Source organism: Pelobates fuscus, chromosome 13 (assembly GCF_036172605.1).
Source record: "Pelobates fuscus isolate aPelFus1 chromosome 13, aPelFus1.pri, whole genome shotgun sequence".
NCBI classification, from domain to species: domain Eukaryota; kingdom Metazoa; phylum Chordata; class Amphibia; order Anura; family Pelobatidae; genus Pelobates; species Pelobates fuscus.
Window position 1 is genome coordinate 19,473,526 of NC_086329.1, and position 24,058 is coordinate 19,497,583.

Sequence of the window (24,058 nt, forward strand, 5' to 3'; positions counted from 1 at the left end):
AGCACAATTTGCCATCCCATTCACCTCCTATTATAGCAGATTGTGTCTTATCGTTTGTGCGGATTGTTAACATGTTCAGACCTGGCAAATTAGATTCTCGTTCAGCGATATTTTTCATATTTCAGTGAGCACTATATTTCATGGAATGAAATAGGAAAAGAAGAAGCTGTCATCTCCTAAAATATTTCACAAACCTATCCTCCCCGTAGGACATTGCTGGGCAAAGTATAGCGCCCTCCACTGTTCATCAACAACATTTATATGATGGCTGCCTAGTCACCTGTACCTTTGAACAACATAGGAAATAAAAGTTTGAAACGTTCCGTGTGCCGCTGTTAGCGATCGCCGAATGTTCCGTGTGCCGCTGTTAGCGATCGCCGAATGTTCCGTGTGCCGCTGTTAGCGATCGCCGAATGTTCCGTGTGCCGCTGTTAGCGATCGCCGAACGTTCCGTGTGCCGCTGTTAGCGATCGCCGAACGTTCCGTGTGCCGCTGTTAGCGATCGCCGAACGTTCCGTGTGCCGCTGTTAGCGATCGCCGAACGTTCCGTGTGCCGCTGTTAGTGATCGCCGAACGTTCCGTGTGCCGCTGTTAGCGATCGCCGAACGTTCAGTGTGCCGCTGTAGCGATCACTGAACATTACGTGTGCCACTGTTAGCAATCACTGATATAGCTACTGTAGTGCGTCCAAAAATGAGAAGGGTAGAAGGAAGAAAAATGAGAATGAAACTGCATTAAACTGCCTATTGCATATTTCCACATGTGTATACATATTCATGCATAGCTAAATACACATTTATGCAAGAGTTCTCCTAGTAGTCGCATGTTGTGAATCCCTTTGGTTTAGTCATTGCCTCTGGGGCACATTTCCTGCATCATCTGATAAATGGAATATGGATGTTAAAGCCATTTTTATGGCTGTTTCATTCAATGTTAAAGTCCTAATTGAGCCCTAAATTACAGAAAGCAGAAGCTGCCAGGAGCAGGAGGGTGTCATTTGGCTCACAGAAAGGTCACTCTGTCTGTTTCAAGAGCGTCTACAGCTGCTAATGTCTCTTGTACGTATAAAGGATTCGGTGGGACTTCCTGTCATCATTTCTAGGTGCAAACTATTATAGGAGGCGCAGAACTAGGGCACTGACAAGCTTAACTATTTAACAGTATTTCTTCACCCATAGTACTTTATTACTGGCTAACAGCCGGTGCTTACTGTGAAACTAGTGGGGCCCCTTTGCTACATGCAACAGCCTGCAGATACATTTTTACCCTTTCATTATCAAACCCAAGGCTAAAAACAACCCGAGATACAGAATGGAAAAGGGTGGCCCATTCAGCCTTGCATTTCAGCTATTTTAGAGTTCTCAAAGGGGAACTTCATCATTAAAAAAAAAATAAGATTTAAAACCAGTAATGTGTTTGTTAATTGCCCCCAAAAACCTTTTCTGGTTGGAGTAACCTTTGCTTGCTGGTCCAACCCCCTCCTGTTACCACCCATTAAATAAAAATAAAAGGCTAAAAATATACTTCCTTTCCAGCACCAAGTTCTCATGATGGCCTGATCCTCCTCTGCTGAAGTTATTGACTCACTGGAAGGGGACAAATGTGAGGAAACCGCTGGCTTGAAGGGAGGACTTGAATCAGAGAAGGGATATAAAAGACATAGTATTCAGGAATAGAATATTTAATATGTCGGGTAACAAATTATTGATCCAAAGAGAGATTTTACTGCCTTTTTCTGGTCAGAAAGGAATTTTTCCTGGTTTGTAGCAAATTGTGAGAAAGGCTGAACTTGATGGACGCAAGTCTTTTTCCAGCCTATGTAACTATGCACGGAATTAGCAGTAGTCACTGGAACTCTTGTTCCGAGCTGGCAAGTGATGCCCCAAGGGTGCTGACTTAAGTAGTTACACATCTGGCAGCAGTGGGGTATTTTATAGCAAAACAGTGTACTTGCAGAGTCCAGGCACCATAACCACTTCAAATCACTGAAGTGGTCAAGGTGTTTGGAGTAAGCTTTTAAGTAATGATATATTCCAAAGCAGTTTATTCACTAAACAACAAAGTTACAAATATTCTCAAGTTTGATCATTTTTCTACCTCAAGTATTTTGCCCTAAACATTTAGTGAATAAACCTCGCAGGGGTTAATATCCCACATCCAATTGCCATGTTGCTCTGTATGTCTGTTGTGGGATTTGCCCACGAGAGCTGTGGCTTCTCTCAGTTGGCAGGGAACGTGTCTGCTATTTCTCCAGAAAATGATCGTCCCGACACACAGCACTGTCACAGTTACTGCTCCTAGTGAGGTTCTGATAGCATGGCTGAAAGTAATGGGGGCTCAATTTTGCAATAGTTATAATGAGAGACGTTACCCTCCTCCACAATAACTTTAAAAAGTATTGTGTGCAGCAAGGAAAGGGTTACACAGGGGACAGTAAATGGTTGTATCAAGGCCAGCTCAAGTCAAAAGCTCACAATATTTAAGAGTTGCAATTACAATAGAAAAGACTTATAGAATTATCGGCCTAATATTTGCAATTTCTGTATTGGTATAAACAAAATATTTCACAATGTATTTTTCTCTTTTGGGAAAAAAAAAAGTTATTTCAAAATTAAAAAAAAAAGTTGGTTTGAAATTTTGTGAAAAGACCTATGAATTCCCAGTACTAGAATATGGTAGACTTCAAATCTAACCCATCAGCAGCATTACTCAGCTTTTATTATGGAGCAATTCTAATAACATGTTGTGTTTTTTTTTGTTTTGTTTTTTATTGTGCAGATCTGCCATTTGTAATAATGAGAGCATTAGATACCTTCCCTCTAAAAACAATGCTGACACAGGGGCAGAGCCCGGTTTATTTTGGGGGTCTTGACGTAATGTCCTCCAATCACATTTCTTCAAACTCTGATTTTAACAAGCTGTTTGTTCTGCATTCAGTGCTAGCAGCTGTTTCATTCTCCTCCAAAACTCATCTCTGGCTCCAAATCTGAGTGCGAACCATAAATCCTGAAATCAATCATAACCTCAATTGTAAGGTTTAACCTTACCATCTCTGTAATATTATTTTAGCGGATACATCGTGACGTACCGACAAGACAGCCAAGGTGACAAGTCTCCCTTGAGCAATGTCTGCCCAAATAACGGAAAACATGATATAGATAGAATTAATTATACATACACACATATACTCTCACTCGCAAATATCACTTTTTACAGCATGGCTTCAGAATTCTGGGATTCAGATCAGAAATTATTATTGTGCTTCGATCATTTACGAATGATCATTTAATAATAGATCCAAGGACTGACCTTCACATCACAGTGAAGGACACCTAAAACTTTGTTTTTACAAATCCCTGAGTGTTCCTTGACTTTCCAGTTTAAGTTTGTTTCTCTGCCTCCACCCCCACCCCCCCTTGCTCCTCTCTATGCAGTGTCCCTCAGCGTTCAAGCGTCATCTGGCATTTGTTTTTAAAGCTGCCGCGGAGGACGGAGCTGACTGTCAGGGTGCCGTGGGCGAGAGGTGCAGATTAAAGCAATTTTATTCCTTTTCATGTTGAAGCTGCCAGTTTGGTGACTGGAGAGAGGGAAAGGCGGGGGGAGGCAGAGTGAGAAGGGGTCTGCTAGTCATATAGCCATCCAAGTCTTGTGGTTTTCTGTAATAATCACTCTGCTATATTGAGGTATGTCAGGTAGTTACTGTGCTGCTGTATACGTAGTAATAATGAGGCTGCAAGTATATGCAATTCAGTCTTGCTTCCAGACTTTTGATGACCTTTTAAATAAAATTAAAAAAATACTTTTCATTAAATTGTAAATTGTATACATGAGCTGAACTTTGCGGTGATCTCAGATTTGGTCGGCGCTGGATATTTAACAGTAGAATTATTCTACAGATCAGGGGTAACCACCATGTGATTCTCCTGTGATTATCAGCCGTCCAATGGCATTGCTCATTTTATTCAATAATTAAATGTGAGCATGCAGAGATTTGTAGTCATATGACATAATGAGGTCTTGCAGCTGATGAACTCCTTTAAAGGCTACCAGACTTGTGTCCCTCGCATTTACACTTATCACTTAATTTCTGTGGTCTTGGCATTGTAGCAGGTGTATGGGGTACTCAGTTTGGTGCAAGTTGCTCAGGACTTGATTCCAGTTGAAGGCACCAGGTATGTGTAGCCTAAAAATGTAGATTAATTTGTTGAAAAGAGGAAACCAGACATGCTATGCACTGTAAACTGTAATGTCTATTTTCACTTGAAATGTGAGTCGTTTAACAGTTTTAATACTGGACCAAGCCTAGTACACGTTTATGGGAAACAATGTGACTAAATGTAGAATTATTTCACACAAATGAGATATTGTATACCTATCAGCAGCACTAATAGCAACCTTGCGTGCCTTATCCTCTGTCCATGGTGCTAACAGAGAGACACATGTAAACTCTCTCTGAGCACCGCTCCAGTACTAGTATTATGAAGTAAACTTTACCCACCACGAGATTACAAGCTATTAGCTGGTCAAATATTACCCATGCAAGCAGGAAACAGAATCGGAAAGATTGACAAAGAAAATAAACCATGGGTTTATAGGTTAGGGAGTCAGAGTGTTTGAACTAGGCCATAAGCACCTGTGCTATTACAGGGGGTTTTAAAGTTTAAAGGGACACTCCAGACCCCTAAAACATTTTAGCTTTAGCTGAAAAGCTGTGTGTGTGTGAAGAATGTGTCCTCTTTTTTTCAATTTTCAAAAAGTGCAGATTTTAATAGAACACTTTTATAAATTAACCTGGTTACACCCCCTGACTTTCAAGCAGACAACAGGTCCTGTTACTTCCTGGTTTGGTTAGCTCAGTGACCTTACTAAACTCAAGAGGCAGCAATTGCCCAGAGCATCTGCCTAGCAAAGACTTCTTATTGAGCTGCATTGGGAAGTCTGTGATTGAACAGCCAGAGAAAGCCTGGGCGGGGTTATAAGGGGAGGTCTTGTCAAGGCTGCAGACAAGAAAACTGCAGGTTTTACAAGCTGTTTTGAGATATATATACTTAAGGAGAAGATGCATAATTAATGCATACAAGTTTTCGTTTGGGGAATATCTACTAAACAGTAGAGTAAGCTTTATTTGGCCACTGGAGTGTCCCTTTAATTCAGCCCCTGCTCCCATTGCAATATCTCACTTGCTCAGAAGGTCTGAGCAAACGGTCACGGACGATCTTTAGATGGCATAGTGGACTCATGTTCCCTACACGTATTATAGCCTTGTTATTATTATTATTATTATTATTGCCATTTATATAGCGCCAACAGATTCCGTAGCGCTTTACAATATTATGAGAGGGGGATTTAACTATAAATAGGACAATTACAAATAAACTTACAGGAACAATAGGTTGAAGAGGACCCTGCTCAAACGAGCTTACATTCTATAGGAGGTGGGGTGTAAAACACATTAGGGCAGGAATTTACAATCAAATAAGGTGGGCTGCCCTTTAGGAGAGGGCAAGAGACAGGTATGTGAGGTAAGGGTTAGTCTTGGAGGCCATAAGCTTTCCTAAAGAGATGGGTTTTAAGGCACTTCTTAAAAGATGCAAGACTAGGGGAGAGTCTGATGGCGGTAGGCAGGCTATTCCATAGGAAGGGAGCCGCCCGCGAGAAGTCCTGCAAGCGCGAGTTGGCCGTACGAGTGCGGACAACGGACAGGAGGTGGTCACGGGCAGAACGGAGAGACCGAGAAGGGACATACCTATGGATCTGTGAGGAGATATAAGAGGGGCTAGAGTTGTTCAGTGCTTTATAGGTGTGAGTTAGTACCTTGAATTGACTCCTATAGCATACAGGAAGCCAATGTAAGGACTGGCAGAGGGGTGAGGTGTGAGAGAAACGACTAGAGAGGAAAATCAATCTAGCAGCAGCATTCATTACGGACTGTAAGGGTGCAGTACGGCTATTGGGGAGACCAATCAGGAGAGGGTTACAATAATCCATGCGGGAAATTACTAGAGCATGGACAAGCTCCTTGGTAGTATCTGGTGCAAGAAAGGGGCGGATGCGGGCTATGTTTTTAAGATGGAATCTACAGGATTTGGCAACATGCTGGATGTGAGGCTCAAAGGTGAGTCAAGTATGACGCCAAGACAGCGCGCTTGCAAGGATGGACTGATGTTGGTACCACAAACTTGGAGGGAGAGCGAAAGAGGAGGATCAGTATTAGGAGGAGGAAAGACAAGGAGCTCAGTTTTTGAGAGATTGAGTTTCAGAAAGCGGGAGGACATCCAGTCAGAGATGGAAGAAAGGCAAGCAGTGACACGTTGCAGGACGGCAGGGGAGAGGTCCGGGGAGGAGAGATATAGCTGGGTGTCATCAGCGTACAGGTGGTAGTGAAATCCAAAAGAGGTAATAAGTTTGCCAAGAGAGGCAGTATAAAGAGAAAATAGAAGGGGACCAAGGACGGAGCCTTGGGGAACTCCAACCGAGACAGGGCAAGGGGAGGAGGTATCATTAGAAAAGGAGACACTGAATGAGCGTTGGGAGAGATAAGAGGAAAACCATGAGAGGACAGAGTCACAGAGACCAAGCGATTGAAGAGTTTGAAGAAGGAGAGCATGATCAACGGTGTCAAAGGCCGCTGAGAGGTCAAGAAGAATTAGTATGGAGTAGTGGCCTTTGGATTTAGCTGCGATTAGGTCGTTAGTAACTTTGATAAGGGCAGTCTCTGTAGAGTGGAGAGGGCGGAAGCCAGATTGAAGAGGGTCAAGGAGAGAGTTGGAATTGAGGAAATGAGACACACGGGTAAAGACAAGTCTTTCCAGAAGCTTTGAGGAAAAAGGGAGCAGGGATATGGGACGGTAGTTAGAGGGGGTGGATGGGTCGAGGGATGGTTTTTTTAGTATAGGTACTACAGTGTGTAACTGGTTCTCAGGAATTGTGGTCAACAGCAGTGTGGTCAACAGCAGTTTTTACATCTTCATCAATCATCACCCCCATAATAACTAATAATCATTTTGATAAAGAAGATGTAGCTTTGGCAGGAGATGTAAATGTTGGTCCATCACCAATATATATCATTTATAGGAGTGTCAGTCAATGAGTTTGTAAATGGCCTGTTGTGAAGCTTGCCTTCCAACCAAGCAGTGTGATAGCAAAGCCAAACTGTAGGAGGTATTTATTATGGGAAATCAGATTGGAAAGGAACATATGGGATTCTGCCAATGAAAATGAGAATATAGATTATAAAGGGAGGGGACTAAGCAAAAAAAAAATCATAGGTAATAAGCCATTTATAACTCATACTCTCTTTCTTAGATTCCCCTTTGCTTCTCTCTTTTTTTTCTGTTTACTTTTTTTCCTCTCCCTGCACTGTTCCCTCTCCCCCATCTCCCCCTTTATCTCCTTCCAGACCCCTCCTCATCACACTCTGTATTGTGTAGCACTTATTAGCCACAATTAAATGGACAATATGAATTTAGTGCCTTCTTCGGAGCCTTCCTCGGCTCTGCTTTGCAGCAAGATGATTAATGCAAATACATATTACTTGAGATAACCATTTAACCACTAATTTAGCCAAATTTATTACAGCAGTTAGGAGGTTTTCTATTCCAGACAGACAGAGACAAGGACACTGTTAGGGGACAGGGGGTTGCTTGTGACATACTGCCCCCTAATGGTAACATAGGAGAACTACCCTCGGCCTTCATCTTCCTGCAGACACACTTGTAAGACTGCAGTGATGCTTCACGAAGAACACATTTGTTTTACAAATCCTGCATTTTGTTTTAATGATTAATGTATATACAAACACACAAAAGGTTGCCTTATTATTCAATATTTCTCATATTGATCCACGTTATTTCTTCTTAAATACTTGTTAATTCACTATAATTCTATATTAATACAATTCCCTATATCTTTATAACAATTCCATTGAATGCCGGTCAGGATACGGAGATATGGGCCAGATTCTAGCTATGAATGAAGCATGATGAAGAGTGTTACAGTAAAATGTATTACATAAGGAAACACCTCCAAGAAGGTGAAGGCAGCAAGACTATAAATGGCTATAAACCATTACATAAGCTGTGACACCAGGGATACTCTGTATCTCAGGACAAGCCATACTTAAAGGGACCCCTAAAGCACTTTAGCTTGCCGAAAAGCTTTGTGTGTGAAGAGTTTGTCCTCTTTTTCTTTATTACAAGAAGTGCAGATTTCAATAGAAAATGATACTTTTATAAACCTGGTTACACCCCCGTCTTTCAATTAGACATCAGGTTCTGTTACTTCCTGGTTGTTTAGATAAGTGGGGCAAAAATAAACTCAAGAGGCAGCTATTGCCCAGAGCACCTGCCTTACAAAGATTTCTCATTGAGCAGCATTGGATGTCTGTGATTGGTCAGCCACAGAAAGTCTAGACTAGGTTAGAATGGGAGGGGCTTGCTTTGCATGCGGTTTTTATATATACACCTACAACTAAATCATGCCTACAATTATTTATACATTATTTTCAATGGGACATTTTGCCATTTTGGGTGAGGGGGAGGGGGTTGGGCAGTAGAGTGACCCATCACGGATTTTAGAGAACAGAAATATGAGCAAGCAACACTAGCATAATCGGGCACCTAACATGAAATGTATTATTAGAAGGTGGAGCATGGTGTCAAGTAGACACAAGAATACGGTCTGGGGAAAAAAATTAAACTATAGGTAACATGACCGCTTCGCCACCTACCTCCCTGTATTGCTTTGCATGGCTCCTGATTAGAACTGAATGGACAGTAGCTGTTATACAAGAGGTTTTAGAGTGACATTCACCTAAAAATTTATTTTCATAAATCAGGTAAAAAAAAAAAAAAAAATGAATTAAAAATACTCAACGGTCCTCATCTGACACTTCAATGCTTACTATAAAAGACGCTCTATTTTACAGCTGTTTGCACCCCCTTTCTCTAACTTTTTTTTCTGAGCCTGAGCTGTCAGTTCACTAGGCTATGTGGAGGCTTGCCCTCATGGTCAAGCTATGAGCCAATGGGAGATGTCCAATGACGTACCTTTTATTAGAACTAGTGGAAATACTGCTGATGTACTAATCTGGGGTCTTGAGCGGTCTGGAAGGAAATTAGAATTCCATTTCTCGTGACCCTGCGGCTTGCAAAGGAGTAAGAATTCTAAACTGCTCAATCAGATCTCTGCCCCTGCCTCTTATATGTGGTTCTGGAAAACAGAGAAAATTCTAAGACCATAGGTATATACCCGTACAGTCTACCCCAGAAGAAATGGGATAGTGTTTGGTACAGCCCAAGGACTTATGTACCGCAAAGAGACTCCAGGAATCTCAAAGGGGCTTAACTCAAGAATAAACCAAATGCAACAAGCAAGGAAAAGATGTCACTAGTCTCATTGCATAAACAGTCCTGAGACCAGCTACATCGCCTGGAAATATGTATAGCCATATAGTGGTTGTAATAAACTGGCTAAGACATATATGATATAGTCTAATAGAGACCAAATGTAGAAATAATAATAATAACTAGAAAAGTTACAATTTCTGGTGTTAAGTGTTCTTGCCTCCACCAGTAGTCTACAACTAGAGTGGGCGGAGTAACTTATTCTTTATTTATATAGCACATTTATGTGCAACGTTGTTGCCCAAAGTGCTTCACAGTTACATTAAAACATACAGTTATAAAAACATTAGCAGGTGTACAAAAGGCCCTGTCTATGACATCACTTGCTGCTGCAGCCTGGCACAGGTCAGAGTATTTTGGCGGTTGCCATCTTCAAACGGTCATATTTTAAAAACTATACATCCTACATCGAAGTGCTTTATATTGTGAGAATCACAAGACCCAGACCTACATTATGATGTTTAGTATGTCTCTGAAGTATTAAAAATGAAGGCACAGTCGCAGTTTAGAAATCGCCCTTCAAATGTGAGCTTTGCAGAGTGGAGTTTCAATGAATGTCAATGGACAGCGTGAGTTGCAAACAAATGGTCATATTGTGAAAACTATCAGGACTATGGATTAGCCGTGGAAATTTTTAGTGGCAGGAGGGATAACTGAACGTTTTGATATAAGATTTGTGTAGGTGAGCTTGAAAAGGAGGGAGTGGTGGCAGTTTAGAAATCATGTCCTGATTTTTCCGCTTTTGCCAGCTCCCACTCTAGTTTTGAACATTTTGCCATTCATTCCTATGGGACCAATTTCGCCACAAGAACGACGATATTTCGAGAACCATTCGGCGAAACGTTCCACAAAGTAATAGCACACCAATCGGGAACAATCCGCACGTTTCGGTATATTACGGTCTATGTAGTGTAAAAACTGTGGGAGGAGTTAGGGTGGTAAATTTGGCTATAATAAGAATAATATATATGTGAGAGAACAGTGGTCTTTCTATGCAAGAACACTTAATTAACCCCTTAAGGACCAAACCTCTGGAATAAAAGGGAATCATGACATGTCACACATGTCATGTGTCCTTAAGGGGTTAAACAAAAGTATATACAAGTGGTACTAATGCTCCTATGCCAACCAGAGAAATAGGTAAGTTAGGGGTATAATACAAAATTCCTGTGAATATAATATACACCCAAGCCTAAATTACAGCTTTATTGAGAAATACTAAATAGGGGTGGGTCCATCACAATTGTAATACCCTAATGCAAGGCTATCTCTGGATATTGTCTACCTATTCCTGTGTCTTATCAAAAGAGTAGGTACTGTGCTTACGTGCAGAAAGTAAATCCCCCTCTGTATACATTAGGGTGCACTATAAGTTAAAGCACAGACCCAAACAATCAACATATTGAAGGAAGTAAGTTACAAACAGGAAAATGTTCCTAAAGGAACAACAGAGAGAGATGGAGTATATTATGAAATGAAAAGGTCAGTATCTAGCAGACTGACAATGTTAAATTATAAAGCCTCTCTCCCTGGTAAACTAACTATACAGGCATAGAAGCAGAAGATAAATAAGTGAAAGTCAAAAATCAAAAAAATCCCATGAATCTAGTGCAGATCATGGTGCTAAGACCACCAGTGCCCAGTGCTCATATAGTAGGAGAAAAACGCCCAACGCGCGTTTCGGTGCCTTAAGAGATGCACCTTCGTCAGGGGCCAACATATAACTGATAAGAAGTCTCTTAAATACTTTAAATGCCAGAAGGCACGAATACCTGTATCCAATGGGGTCTAGGGGAGTATCCCACATGCGTGTCTGATTGCGGTAGGTGAGTCAGTGTAGCGTGTGTGGTCCCGGTCCACGTGGTATACGTGGGGAGGGGCCAAATGTCGTGATGAAAATTCCGACGTGTAGAGTATATTGGGGGGTGGGTGGATGTCCCGGCTGCTCAAGGCCAATGAGCTTAGAGTAGGCGGAGCCAGGGGAAAAAAGGCTTGTATGCATATTCTACATGTTAACACACCAATCAAAATAATGTGGGCGGATCCGAGAAAACGGACTGGACTGACAGTTTTGGATTCCGAAATAGACCTGTAGGTAGATAAATAAATGTCTTATATTACACCTCATAAATTCCAGTGTGAAGAATACATATACCATCAGAAGGTGGCTATATGTAATCAATCAAGATCTATAGACAGATTCCACTGTGTATATGTTGGGAAAGACTATATAATCACTTGACTGAGTAAGTCTCATTTTTTTTTTATATATATAAATCCACTCTGCATTAGTATTGGGATCTCTATATATAGGCAGAATGTACTGCAGAGAACTCTGTCACAGTGATTATGAATATGCATATGTATATAAAGTTATGCATATATCCCTGTCTGCAACTATCAGTAGACCTCCAGAGTGTGTATTCATGTCCAGATAAATTGAAAAATATAAAAAATATATATAAAAATACTAATACAGAATAAAGAATAATAACTAATAGACAACCAACTACAAATGCTATATTACAAAATTTACAAGTGTATCAGGCATATTAAACAAATTTACAGAATATATACATATATATACATGGTGTGTATAGTGTAATAGGATACTTTGAATTGTTGTTATTGTAGCCCAGACCAAAGTCACACTATTATACATTAATCTGATATAAAGGATGTATATGAGAAACCTTCGTTGATACCAATTGGCGAGAGAGTTTTGAGCTTGTAAATCCAAAAGCTCTCTCTCTGTAAAAGTATTTTGTCTAAATCACCACCCCTTGGTCCCAGTGTAACTTTTTAATCCCGTCTGATGAACCCCTGGTTGGCATAGGAGCATTAGTACCACTTGTATATACCTGTGTTTAATTATTATTATTATTATTATTTCTACATTTGGTCTCTATTAGACTTTATCATATATGTCTTAGCCAGTTTATTACAACCACTTTATCGCTATACATATTTCCAGGCGATGTAGCTGGTCTCAGGACTGTTTATGCACTGAGACTAGTGACATCTTTTCCTTGTTTGTTGTATATGTGGTTCTGGCCTTGGGATGGAGATGCATAAATATGTCATATCCAATGGGCCACCACTTTGTAGGACCCTCACAGCACCACAAGTGAGCAAGAACCTTCCTATTGCTGGGAATTTCACATCTTTTTATAACTTCTAGAATTTTATAGCTTTCCATTTCTTAGTTACTGCCTAGTATAGGTTCTTTTATGTTTCTCACGAATACATTTAAAAAAAAATATATATATATATACACACACACATTTTCATCTTGCCACTTGTCATACAGCCCCCTTACGAATCTCACTGTCCTACTCAGATCTCATTTTCACATATTCTTACTCCCCCTCCTGTCTTCTGATATTAACTCCCATAGTCTCAGCTACCCCCGCTCCACATCCCACATCTCCAACTGGGATTTTGTTCATCTGAGAGCTGTAAATTCTCTCTGACAGGATGAAAAGAAGAGTGTTGTGTTTTCTGACCGTCTGGAATCCCCCAAAATGAGCCCAGGGATCAAAGCTGCGCAAATACCTTCAAATAACCTCTAACAGGCAGCTAGGATGAGAGAGTTGTGTTTTAGTGTGTGTGTGTGTGTGTGTCTGTAGTGTATGAACATGGTGAGTCACTTTTTATTCTGAAGGACTTGGTTATCTTGCACTTTTTCTTTCTAATTAAAGGGCTAGTTGTTTTTTTTTTTTATATAATTACCGTGGATCTCTGCTTCTTTTATATATACTTTTGCTACTAAGTATCATGACACCTCAGAGTTCATACGCATTATGTAGCCATCTATGGATGCTCCAACTTATGGTTTGTGAGTGACAGCACAATAAGCCTGGTGACTTATCTAATCTGCATGTAACTGGGGTATTGTGGGGTTGCCATCACTAGGTAGAGAGATGGGTTCAAATGCGCACTTATTAATTCCATTATTATGTCTTTCTCTCTAACAGTGCTGAACAAGGGCCAGTGTGTTACCAAGTATTACCGATGGATGCAGAAAAACGGAGGCTATATCTGGGTGCAATCCTGTGCCACCATCGCAATCAATGCCAAGAATGCCAACGAGCGCAACATAATCTGGGTCAACTATATCCTCAGGTACTCTTATGCCAACAATGTTGCAGTCTTTTTTCAGGGAACATTCTTAATTCACAGGTATTTTAATGGGACACTCCAGCCAGCACACTGTAGACCGTGCATTACAAAAATAATTTAAAATAAAGGAATAAATAAATGACAAAATGAGCCGATAAAGTATGGGCTTTGTTGGCGCTCTTTCTTGCTGCTTACTTGACACCATCAAGTCAGTAACTGATAGACAGTTGGCCAATCAGTGAATGCTCCCCCGTGCAAAAATTATTCCCATCCAACAACAAGCGATATCAAAAACATTAATATGCATATAAGTTCTCCAAGTATTTGGAATGTCCCCTTAAGCAAATAAAAACGCATTCCCGTTTGACAGGCCAAAGATCAAATGCTAACATGAAGTTAATGTTTTTGTTTTTTTCCCCTCCTCTTCCAAGTGTGTCCTATCTTTGGGCATTTCCCAGATCCAGAAATTGAGACTATTGAGGAAGATAAAAGAGGAATTAATGACTATATAATCAAAGGGCCTGTAAACAGGTAGTTGGGCTTGTCTGATATATTGTGCAGAAAGTGTTACCCATTATTTACATATTAAATAATTGTGACTCCTATTAAAGTGAGATGCAGCCTAAAAAGGTAGGGGACTTAAGATAAGTTTATTACAAATCGGACAACTATTTAGATGTGTGTGAATGCTCCATGTGAAATCGGTTACATTCAGCTGTCTCAAAGAGCCCAAATATCCTGTTTGTCCGTATAGAAAGACAATTATAATGAGCAGATGACTTTACACAGAAGAGCTGACCGTGAATGTTTAATGTTCTTATCTCTTCATATCTCTCTCTTTCATTTGCCCCACCTGCTAGTTTGCTGGAATATAAGGATGTTCCAATGGATATCGCTCAGCTTCCTCACCTGCCTGAAAAGGCTTCAGAATCATCGGAGACATCGGATTCCGATTCCGACTTAAAGGATAATTCAGGTGAGATGACCAAAAAAGAAAAGGATTGCAAATTGTCTTTTTATATTTTTTTCAACATTTTATGATAATGATCCTACTCTGTCATCTAGATCTAGTTGCTGTGGTTCGCGTACCCCCAGGGGTACAATCCAGTGCCTCCAGGAGTACGCAAAAAAAGATTGATAATGGTGGTGCTGCAGCCGCACAAGCCATTGAGCTATATCTTTAAGGGAACTGTTATGTTTAAAATGTATAATAATAGATGTAAAAAAATGAAATTTGTATCTTGTAATACCTTTTTTTTATTGGACTAACAGAATTGTTTAATGACAAGCTTTCGGAAGAACCTCCCTTTCTCAAGTCTGAAGCATTTCTGAGCAAGACGACACATAGAATTCGAAGTTGAGTTGTGATACAGGGGTATCATACTCCTGCACATCCAGCAATGTGGTATACATGATTCAATGCACCACAAGCCACCTAGGATTCTACATTGGGGAAACCACCCAGCAATTAAATGGCAGAATGAATATGCACAGAAACTCCATTAAACACCGCAAAGAAGGATTGTACTGCACACCACTTCACCCAGCCTGGCCACTCAATGAAGGACCTTTCTATCAAACCTGTGTGCACTCAAGTCGCTTTAACCCCTGTATCACAACTGAACTTTGAATTCTATGTGTCGTCTTGCTCAGAAATGCTTCAGACTTGAGAAAGGGAGGTTCTCCCGAAAGCTTGTCATTAAAAAATTCTGTTAGACCAATAAAAAAAGGTATTACAAGATACAAATTTTATCTGTATTTTACATCTACATCACTAGACTAATACGGCTTTAATCTCTACTTGAACACTATATATATATATATATATATATATACATATATATATATATACACATACACACACACACATATAATTTGGAACACAAACTTGGAATAAAGTGACACCAGGTCATGTTTCAGAAGACAGTTATTCATTAAAAACAAGTATTTCTGGTAAATGCCCTTCAAGTTTTTGACAAATTGAAATATTAACTTTTTAGCTTATTGTACGGCATAGCAAAAAGTTCTACTTTGTCAGATGTATCCTGATATCCGTGCATTTACTAAAAGCAAATGGAATTTGTTTGGGTTGCACTTCCATTCAAAAATCACCCACCACCACCACCCCCCCTTAAAAAAAGATCACTAATACGAAGGTTCTGAGTAAGTAAAATGTTCACATAAATGAAAGGAGATTGACAAAAATCACTGGATTTATGAAGTTTGGAACACAGGTGTGTGTAATCTGTCTTCCCATAATGCTCAAGCAGCCTAAAGGAAAATAAAGTTTGCAGACATCTTGATGGGTGTAATTAGCCCTCACTACTGTCTATCATAATTCTAGTTCCACACTTTGTTATAAAACAATAGCAGTTTAATAGACATGCTTAGATTAATCTCATGCTTTTCTTCCCTACAGAAGACAATGAGAACCCAAAGTCGGATGGGAAGGGAAATCTGTCTGAACAAAGTGAGGATCAAGAACCAGACCATAAGCAGTCCGGGGCACACTCTGACCCAGATATGAACTGTGATGAAGAAGCCAACAGTTCAAGTGATGCCTGCAGTGAGGAAAGTGAAGAGAGTGAGGACTGTGAGGTTAGGAAGGCAGAAGAGGAGATGGAACAAGGAGGTCTGGCATCTTTGGGAGGAATTGGTGCACTGGGAACATTGGGCCCTATGCATATTAAAGTAGAGCGCTACACAGAAAGTGAAACAGACATGCGTGGACCCGAGTCCCTCAGCTCTGACAGTGCCAGAGATTCTCAAACCGGTGAGGAAGAGGACGAGGAAGAAGATCGAGGGGTCCGTGTTACTGGTATTCTAAGTAGGCATCAACGAAGGAAAAGGAGGAGAAAGGGAGTAGGACCATATGGAGGAAGGAGAAGACGTCTGTCTGGAGGCTCAAGTCCAGGAGGTATAGAGAGTTCATTGGGAGACCCCCCTAGACTGCTCCCTTCAACCCCACCGCCTACAGGAAGCTGCTCCTCTTCTTCTGTTTTAAAGATCAAGACAGAAATGTCTGAACCTATCAACTTTGATAATGACAGCAGTATTTGGAACTTCCCTCCCAACCGGGAGATCTCTCGTAATGAGTCCCCTTATAGTATGACCAAGCCTCCTGCAGGCGGCGAGCATTTCTCTCCCTCCCCATCCTCCTCTGCAGCTGCACCCCCAGCTCTTCATGTTTCTATACCAGACTCTGTCCTCACGCCCCCAGGTGGGGCTGAGGGAGTTGGGCGCAGCAAAGGGCAATTCTCTGCATCATCTGGTGTTTTGGCTTCTGTCAACTCCGATCCTCTATCTCCTCCACTGTCTGCCTCCCCTCGTGATAAACCGCCTCAAACAGGTGGCCCATCTAACTCACTGCTATATGCAGGGGAGCTAGAAGCACTACAGAGGCTTCAGGCGGGCAATGTGGTCCTGCCTTTAGTGCATCGTGTGGCTGGGACACTGGCAGCAACGGGAAGCAGTGGGCAAAGGGTGTACACAACAGGCACCATTCGATATGCTCCTGCTGAGGTAACACTGGCAATGCAGGGTAACCTGCTTCCAAATGCCCACCCAGTGAACTTTGTAGATGTGAATGGCCCAAGTTTTGGACTGGACCCCAAAACCCCAATGGAGATGCTGTACCACCATGTGCACAGGCTAAACATGTCTGGCCCATTTGGAGGAGCCGTGACGGGTGCCGGCCTTACCCAGGTGCCAGCTGCTAGCGTCTTTACTACAGCAGAGGGAATCTTCTCCTCTATCCCCTTCCCTGTGTACAGCAATGGCATCCACGCAGCACAGACTCTAGAACGTAAAGAGGACTGAAGGAATAAAAGGTAATAATGAATGAGAGACAGAGAGGAGGAGGAGAGATAAAGGACATACTTCAGAAAGAGAAGAAAGACATTATTAGGGAACGTAAAATACTGATGGCTATGTTCTGGTGTTGGGGTGGCTAAATCTGCCCCTTCATATCTCCTCCTCTGCTGTCTAATCCAAAGCCGTGAAGGGAAATGGTTATTGTCTCTGAATTTGATGTTATTCTTCCCCAAATTGTTCTGGGACCAGTAGCCCCGTCTTCCGCACCGTGTACTAACAGCAGGGCTTCACAAGCGCTTTGTTCCCCCATTTTCCCACTTCCTGCGGCTTTGGTTTAGTTGGCAGATGCCTCTCCTGGGGACCGCCCGCACTGTGCCCGCTGCTCTACCACTTTGCTGAGGGGCAGCGGCTGCATTCTGATCCTTTACAACATAAAATAATCCAGCACTTTGACTCACACCTAGAATTTACTCCCTGCCCCTAGAAAAAAATGAGCCTCCCCACCACCACTTGACAACAGTCTGCCAAAGTGTACTGGGAAATAATTTTTCTCCCCTTTGTATCCCCTTTACCCCACATGACTTTGGGTCCATTTTCTCTCTGCTGTTGAACTTTAGATTAAATATCCAGTTAAGTGCCAGGGGATAATGTGACTTATGACACTGTAGAAGACAGAGTGTTATCACTCATACAATTTATGGAAACATGACCGTGTGGACATAAACAGGTAAACTGAGCTTCGTATGAATTCTAGATCAGGTACTCTCTAAAACACAAACTGCCCCAGGGATCACACACACATATATACTGAAAATTCAGAGCAGTTGCCAGGTTTATATTCATTGCAAAACGTCTCCGTTGACTGTACATTGGGCTGTACATCACTGGTACTAACTTATACCATCATCGCCAACTGTAAATGCTCTATTTTTTCTATTTACATAGATATATAGATGGTATTGTTTCTTCTGCAGGTTCGTGTTGGTGACTAATAACTATATATTAGTGCAAAATGAAAGGGCTGACATTAGCAAATATATACAAATTTCCTCATAAACAGGGGCCCCAGTACACGTGTTACTTTTAGGGGGGCGTGCCATACATATAGGTATTCATAAAATACTAGTTGAAAGCTGCTTAACAAATTGGATGTTACTTTCAGGCATCATCCTTATAGTCACCACGATTACACCTAGTGGGTGCCACGTGGACCACTGGGCAGGAGAATTAAAAGAGAACATTTGATGAGATCACGTACAGACAACAAACCTATTGAGCAGACACCTCTCTAGAGATTTCCCTATAAAACACCATATGCACACCAACAGTCCATTGTTTGCTTCAAGTAACTTCGTGGCAGGGAAGACAGTCATTCAGACGTCGTGTTAGTGTATCTTCAACATCAAGCTTCAAAGATGAAGGAACCCCTTTCTCAGCCTGCAGTTTGTATAAAGAGGCACATATCTGTAGGTAACATACTCGAGGGCAACCCGTATTGACCACATTACCCACAGCTGCTCTGGGCAACACTGCAAGTTCTCTACATTTTAAGCAGATTTGTGTTAGGTCCCAATGAATATCTTACGCTCAGCTTGGGGGCAATACAATAGATTGTTCTATCAAACCTAAGATGTTTTCAGTGCTGTTAGGAATGAACACATCAAGGCTTGAGGATATGAAGGATTCCTAACCATTTTATTTCCTGAAAGAATTAGACTGGCCCTAACATGTCCTTTCAATGTGACTGTACAGTCAGTGATTTGAGGATTGGTTAAACAGGATTTTAGGAAGGCTATGAAGTCAGCAATTATGGGAGTTAGGGGAAGAGGAGCCAACAGCTGGAGGGAGAGACAGGTAGTACTTGGAAGAGGGGAAATAAACCGCTAGTGAGAGGTGTCATGGATGGAGTTTTAAAAGGAGGAGTAAGAAACAGCAGTTAAAAGTTGTAGGTACAGGCTTTGTTTACTGAATACTGTTTAGGGAGGATTTGGGAAGGAGGTGCATTGTTTAGGTTATAGACGGTTACATGGAGGGAGGTTTAAATCGGTCTGCAGTGTTCTAACCTGTTCAGATCCCATTTTTAAATTTGCTAGTTATGTTACAACATAAAAGGTACTGTAGAATTGCCTGATAAAACTTGGACCACAACTATCGTTCATGCAGAGAGGCCTGCAAAACATTCCAGCCAATCTAATGACATTTTGGAATTTAAACTCCCCACTTCCTTTGCTCTCCAAAACAGGAGGGTGGAAGGCATGAGTAGGTAACATAGGAACATACAGGGGTGGGGGGAGGCTTAAAGTTTCCACTTGCACAGAACACTTTACTGACCTCTCATGTCTCAGTGTTATATGTTGCGTGTCCTTGCCCAACGCTGTGTATCTGTTCTACTTCAAGTAGCAAATAGTTTTCAAAAAACACAATTAGTGCAAATCATGACTTTGCCTAGGTTTTCCCTATTTCTGTAGATTCTCTACTGTTTGTCGAATGCACTTTCCCTTTAAATCCACAACTAAACTGCTAATAAATAGAATAGTTTTTTTATCTAATGCTTCTTTTGAATATCCCTTAAAAAAAAAAAAATTGGTTGTGGTGGGGTATGGGGATAACAGGAAATATTTAAACTGAATGCGAGGATAAAACAAAAAATTAGATATATTCTTATTCTTTTGGTTACCAGAAATCAGAAGGGGAAAAAAAAGTCTGAATGATTCAGAAACCAAAATTTTGACTTTTCTAGGAGTAATGGTTTTTATTTCCTTGTCCCAGTCTGTTTGGCAGCTTATCCGTGATACATCTAATACCAGGTGTGAGACTTTGTAATGTGTTGCTTCGTGTATAAAAAAGAAACGAAAAAAATATGTTAAAAAACAAATGGTTTAGAGAAAAAAAAAGAACCATTTCTGAGTGTCTTTCTAGCTGTCTCATTCCAGTTTCAACGTGTGTTACAATATGCAGTATATTCTAAGCTAATGTGAGTGTTTTTATCTGTTGTCTCTCTCTGTGCTTTTAAAGCTGTAGTCTGTCTGTCACGTTTTTACTCCCTGTGTGTCAGTGAATCGGTGGGTACATGGGGACTCGTGGATGTTTGTATAGTGGCGATGCTGCTTTCACTGTTAGTACACCCTATGGGTAAAATTTGCTCTTTCTTTGTTATAATTTTGCTATCGCTTTACTGTTGTGAAATTTCAGTAATCTGTCCTACTAACTGTTCTGTATTTTTTACTTCTGTTCTATGTCTGTCTTTTCCACACCAACCAACAAGGTATAATTTGAAAGTAAAAAAAAAAGAAAGAAAGAAAATGAATAATAAAGAATTTGGCCACCTGCGCTCATTGTTTGAGGGATGGAAGGGAATTAATTCCCTGTATTTCCCCTTCAGGATCCATTCTTAATCTGCCCTTTTCCTCCCTGCATTTGTCTTTACCCTTTCTGAAAAACCTAAAGTTGGTGCCCTTGAGTATACGCTTGATATTTATTTTGGTCAATAAGGTCGTTGACACTATTGTGTTGCAAGAGCACCACTGTCTGATTGATAACTGTAGGTGTACCTAGGAGTTTTTTTTTTTAAATAAATTGACAACTTAATTTGCATGGCGCTTTAGATTATAAAGACTGGCATACCTAATGGTTTAACACAGTTTTTATCTCAAACTGAATTATTTACATTTCCTCTAAAATGTCCTATTGGAGACCATCTGATAAGACAGTGGCCAGTTATTGCACCGCTGCCGTTACATCATTCTGAAACTTGCGCCATGTTACTTGAGGTTGTAGTAAAACAAAATATGAATATAAAATATGGTTTCATATAACACATACCTCTGGCAGAAGATACAAAGTCATCAGATAGTTTTAGTTAAATTGGGGTAATTTGGTAAATATTATGGTCACCATTACCTCCTATTTAAAAAAAATGGAGCTACAAACTAATAGGATTTCGGCCTGCCTGTCATTCCCTAAATTCACAATGTATTCTCCCTACGGGCATGCTTCAGAATCGTCATTCAATTTGGGTGCCTTAATGGGGTAATAGCCTAGTATGGACATGCCCAGTGACCATTACCTCCCCTACTGAACAATCTTTCCTGAGATTCTATTACTTCGTTCCAAAACCCATAGCAGATCTGCCCTCAATATTCTTTATTTCTACCTCCTGTTTTTCGATAGAGGGCTTTTTGTTATGCTGCAAGTCTTAAAACCTCTTCTGCCAGTGGCAGTGTGTTCCTGCACTATTACTTTAAAAGGGAATAAAATCATTATTGACCTTTAATCTCTGTCAGAAGATATAACATAATCTTAAAACGGAAGCTTAATGTTTTCGGCGCTAAACTGTGGCAAGATGATGTCACTTCATCACTTTTTGTGCAGGCAGGTGGCTACAAAACACTGAAATCTAATTTAAAAGGTTTACGTTTTACCCTTTGTCTTCCATCATTGTTATTTCGTTTATTCGTTCTCTATTTTAGTTTTTTGTTTTGTTTGTTTTTTTTTAGTAAGTGTTTGTGTTGTGTCAAAAGATTAAAAATTAATAATATTATTAATAATAAAACTATTGCAGATTTCTGGTTATTTCAATTGAGCGAGTTTAACAGCTGCTTTCGAAATAAATTGTCTGACAACTTACAAAAATGACAACAAAAAAGTCATTTTTATTTGTGACGACTGTGTCTGTGTTTTTAACTATTTCTTGTAAATTAATATGAAACGTTTGAGGTTGGTGCCACTTTGGTAATATATACACAAGATAAAGAACAAAGGGTTGATAGGAGATAGACAGAATTGTACCTGAAAACCCAGCCGTGTTACCAACTTAAACGTTTAAAAAAAATATATATATATATTAAAACGTTAAAAATGCGAAAATTATGGGTAAGTTTTATTGTTTTAAAGACTAACTCAGTTTTAACTTGACGTGCCTCATCTGTTGTAAAGAAAAAAAAAAACATAATTTTTCCATTAACCATCAAATTAATAAGGTACAGAAAAAAAAACCTGAAAATAAGCAAAAAAATAAAAAAAATCTGTACATAATTTCATTTTTTTTAAAACAAGGTTCTTTTTTATACTTTTCTAGGCCTGCTTACACACCATACATGCTGTCTTTTATGTAAATTAATTTTTTGATTCATCCGGCAGGTACCATTTTCATAATAAACTTTACATTTTGGATTTGTTTGCAGTTTTGGCATCTTTTATTTCACACATTAACGCCATCTTGAGCAGAGAGCAATGTTTGCATCAGTATGTGTATTGCCAGGTCTCCTACGTCTCTCAGCAGAGCATCTCAAAGATTGGGTGACTTGAAGATCTAACCAGACATCCTCGTTGAAGTTGGGATGCAGGAATTTGATTAAAGCTGGAATGTGATTATGTCAATTAATGATGAGCAGGATCGCAAGTAGTGCGGGAAGCTGTCTCTGCTATCTTATCATGCGGAGACAGCCCACTTCCCCATTGATCCTATAAATAATGCCACATCTCTCTCCCCTCACTGCTGAGGTCAGCAGTGAACATATCTCCATACCATCCGGGTTTTGGACGGACAGTCCCAAGTTCAGAGTCATGTTCCACCATTCTGCTTATGGTCCCTGGTGTCCCACTTCTAGGCTGCCTGACCGAAACCGAATAAAATATATATGCACATTTTGTTCAAAGGTGGTGTTTGGACTTGACATGTACAATGATAGGAACCAGGGTTTACATTTAAACCTTTATATCAAGGTATTCCCAGCATATCATTAAAGAATGGTTTTAAAATTTAGGATTCATGAAGAGAGAAAGTTTGTTCACAAATACTTAAGGTCATCTAGATTATTAAAAAAAAAAGCAATACCTTGACATGCTAAAGTTTTCTAATTGCAAAAATACACTTATGTCATTGTGACCTATTTATGGAAAATGCAAATGAAAAACAGCTAAAATAAATTACTTTATTTCAACTTGAAAGACAGATGGGAAGGTAAAATTAATTAAAAAGTTAGACAAACTTCAATAAGTGTAAAAAAAAGTATCACAATTACCCAATCTTAGAGGAATTGGAAAGCAATCAATTTTGCATGGTGTTCTATTTCTGAGAATTGCTTATTTCCAAACAGATGTATAAATAAAATGATTTACCCAGTTTCCCTTTTCTTTATAATTGGTACAAAGATTCTATTAATTGTTATTCACTGGCTCCAAAAAAGAACTTCCTATTATAATTGCGGAGCAGTGCTGTGGCTGTAGAGTCTCTTGGGCCTGGAGTTTAAAGCATAATAGGTCTTTTAGAACAAGATACTTTTAACATCTGATCGGGGGATCGTGCAGGGGTTGGCAACCTTTGGCACTCTGGATGTTGTGAACTACTTCTCCCATAATGCTGGCAAAGTATCAGGGGACATGTAGTCAACATCTGTGAGTACCAAAGTTTGCCTGCCTGTCCTTACACTAAATCTAATAGAGATGCCAGGTTTGTTACTGAAGTGAGAATTGGCATTTTCCTAATTGTGTCCTCTCTTCCTCTTTCCTACTCTTTTTTTTTTTTTATCTATTGCAGACTAAAACCATAAGACAAAGTAGGGACTACTTTGTCCTATGTATTTTTCATACACCTGATACTTCTAGACACTGGGCGTAGCTACCACAGTCTTAAAGGGTCAATTCCCCCATGCCGTCACCAGTGACGACTGCAGTGAATTGGCTCTGTCTGTAGAGGATCTCGCGAAGAGTACAGCCGT

At 40.2% G+C, this 24,058-nt stretch overlaps 1 protein-coding gene across 7 annotated transcripts in view; it reads left to right on the plus strand.

Moving 5' to 3' along the window:
* NPAS3 (neuronal PAS domain protein 3) overlaps window positions 1-22,517 on the plus strand; it is a 366,208-nt gene extending 343,691 nt beyond the window's left edge. For all 7 annotated transcript variants that reach the window (XM_063439892.1, XM_063439895.1, XM_063439893.1 and 4 more), the window contains 3 exons: window positions 13,382-13,529; window positions 14,387-14,502; window positions 15,946-22,517. In XM_063439892.1, the coding sequence (XP_063295962.1) occupies window positions 13,382-13,529; window positions 14,387-14,502; window positions 15,946-17,345 (1,664 nt within the window). In that variant the 3' untranslated portion in view covers window positions 17,346-22,517. The remainder of the gene's footprint in view (window positions 1-13,381; window positions 13,530-14,386; window positions 14,503-15,945) is intronic.
* The last annotated feature ends 1,541 nt before the right edge of the window (window positions 22,518-24,058 follow it).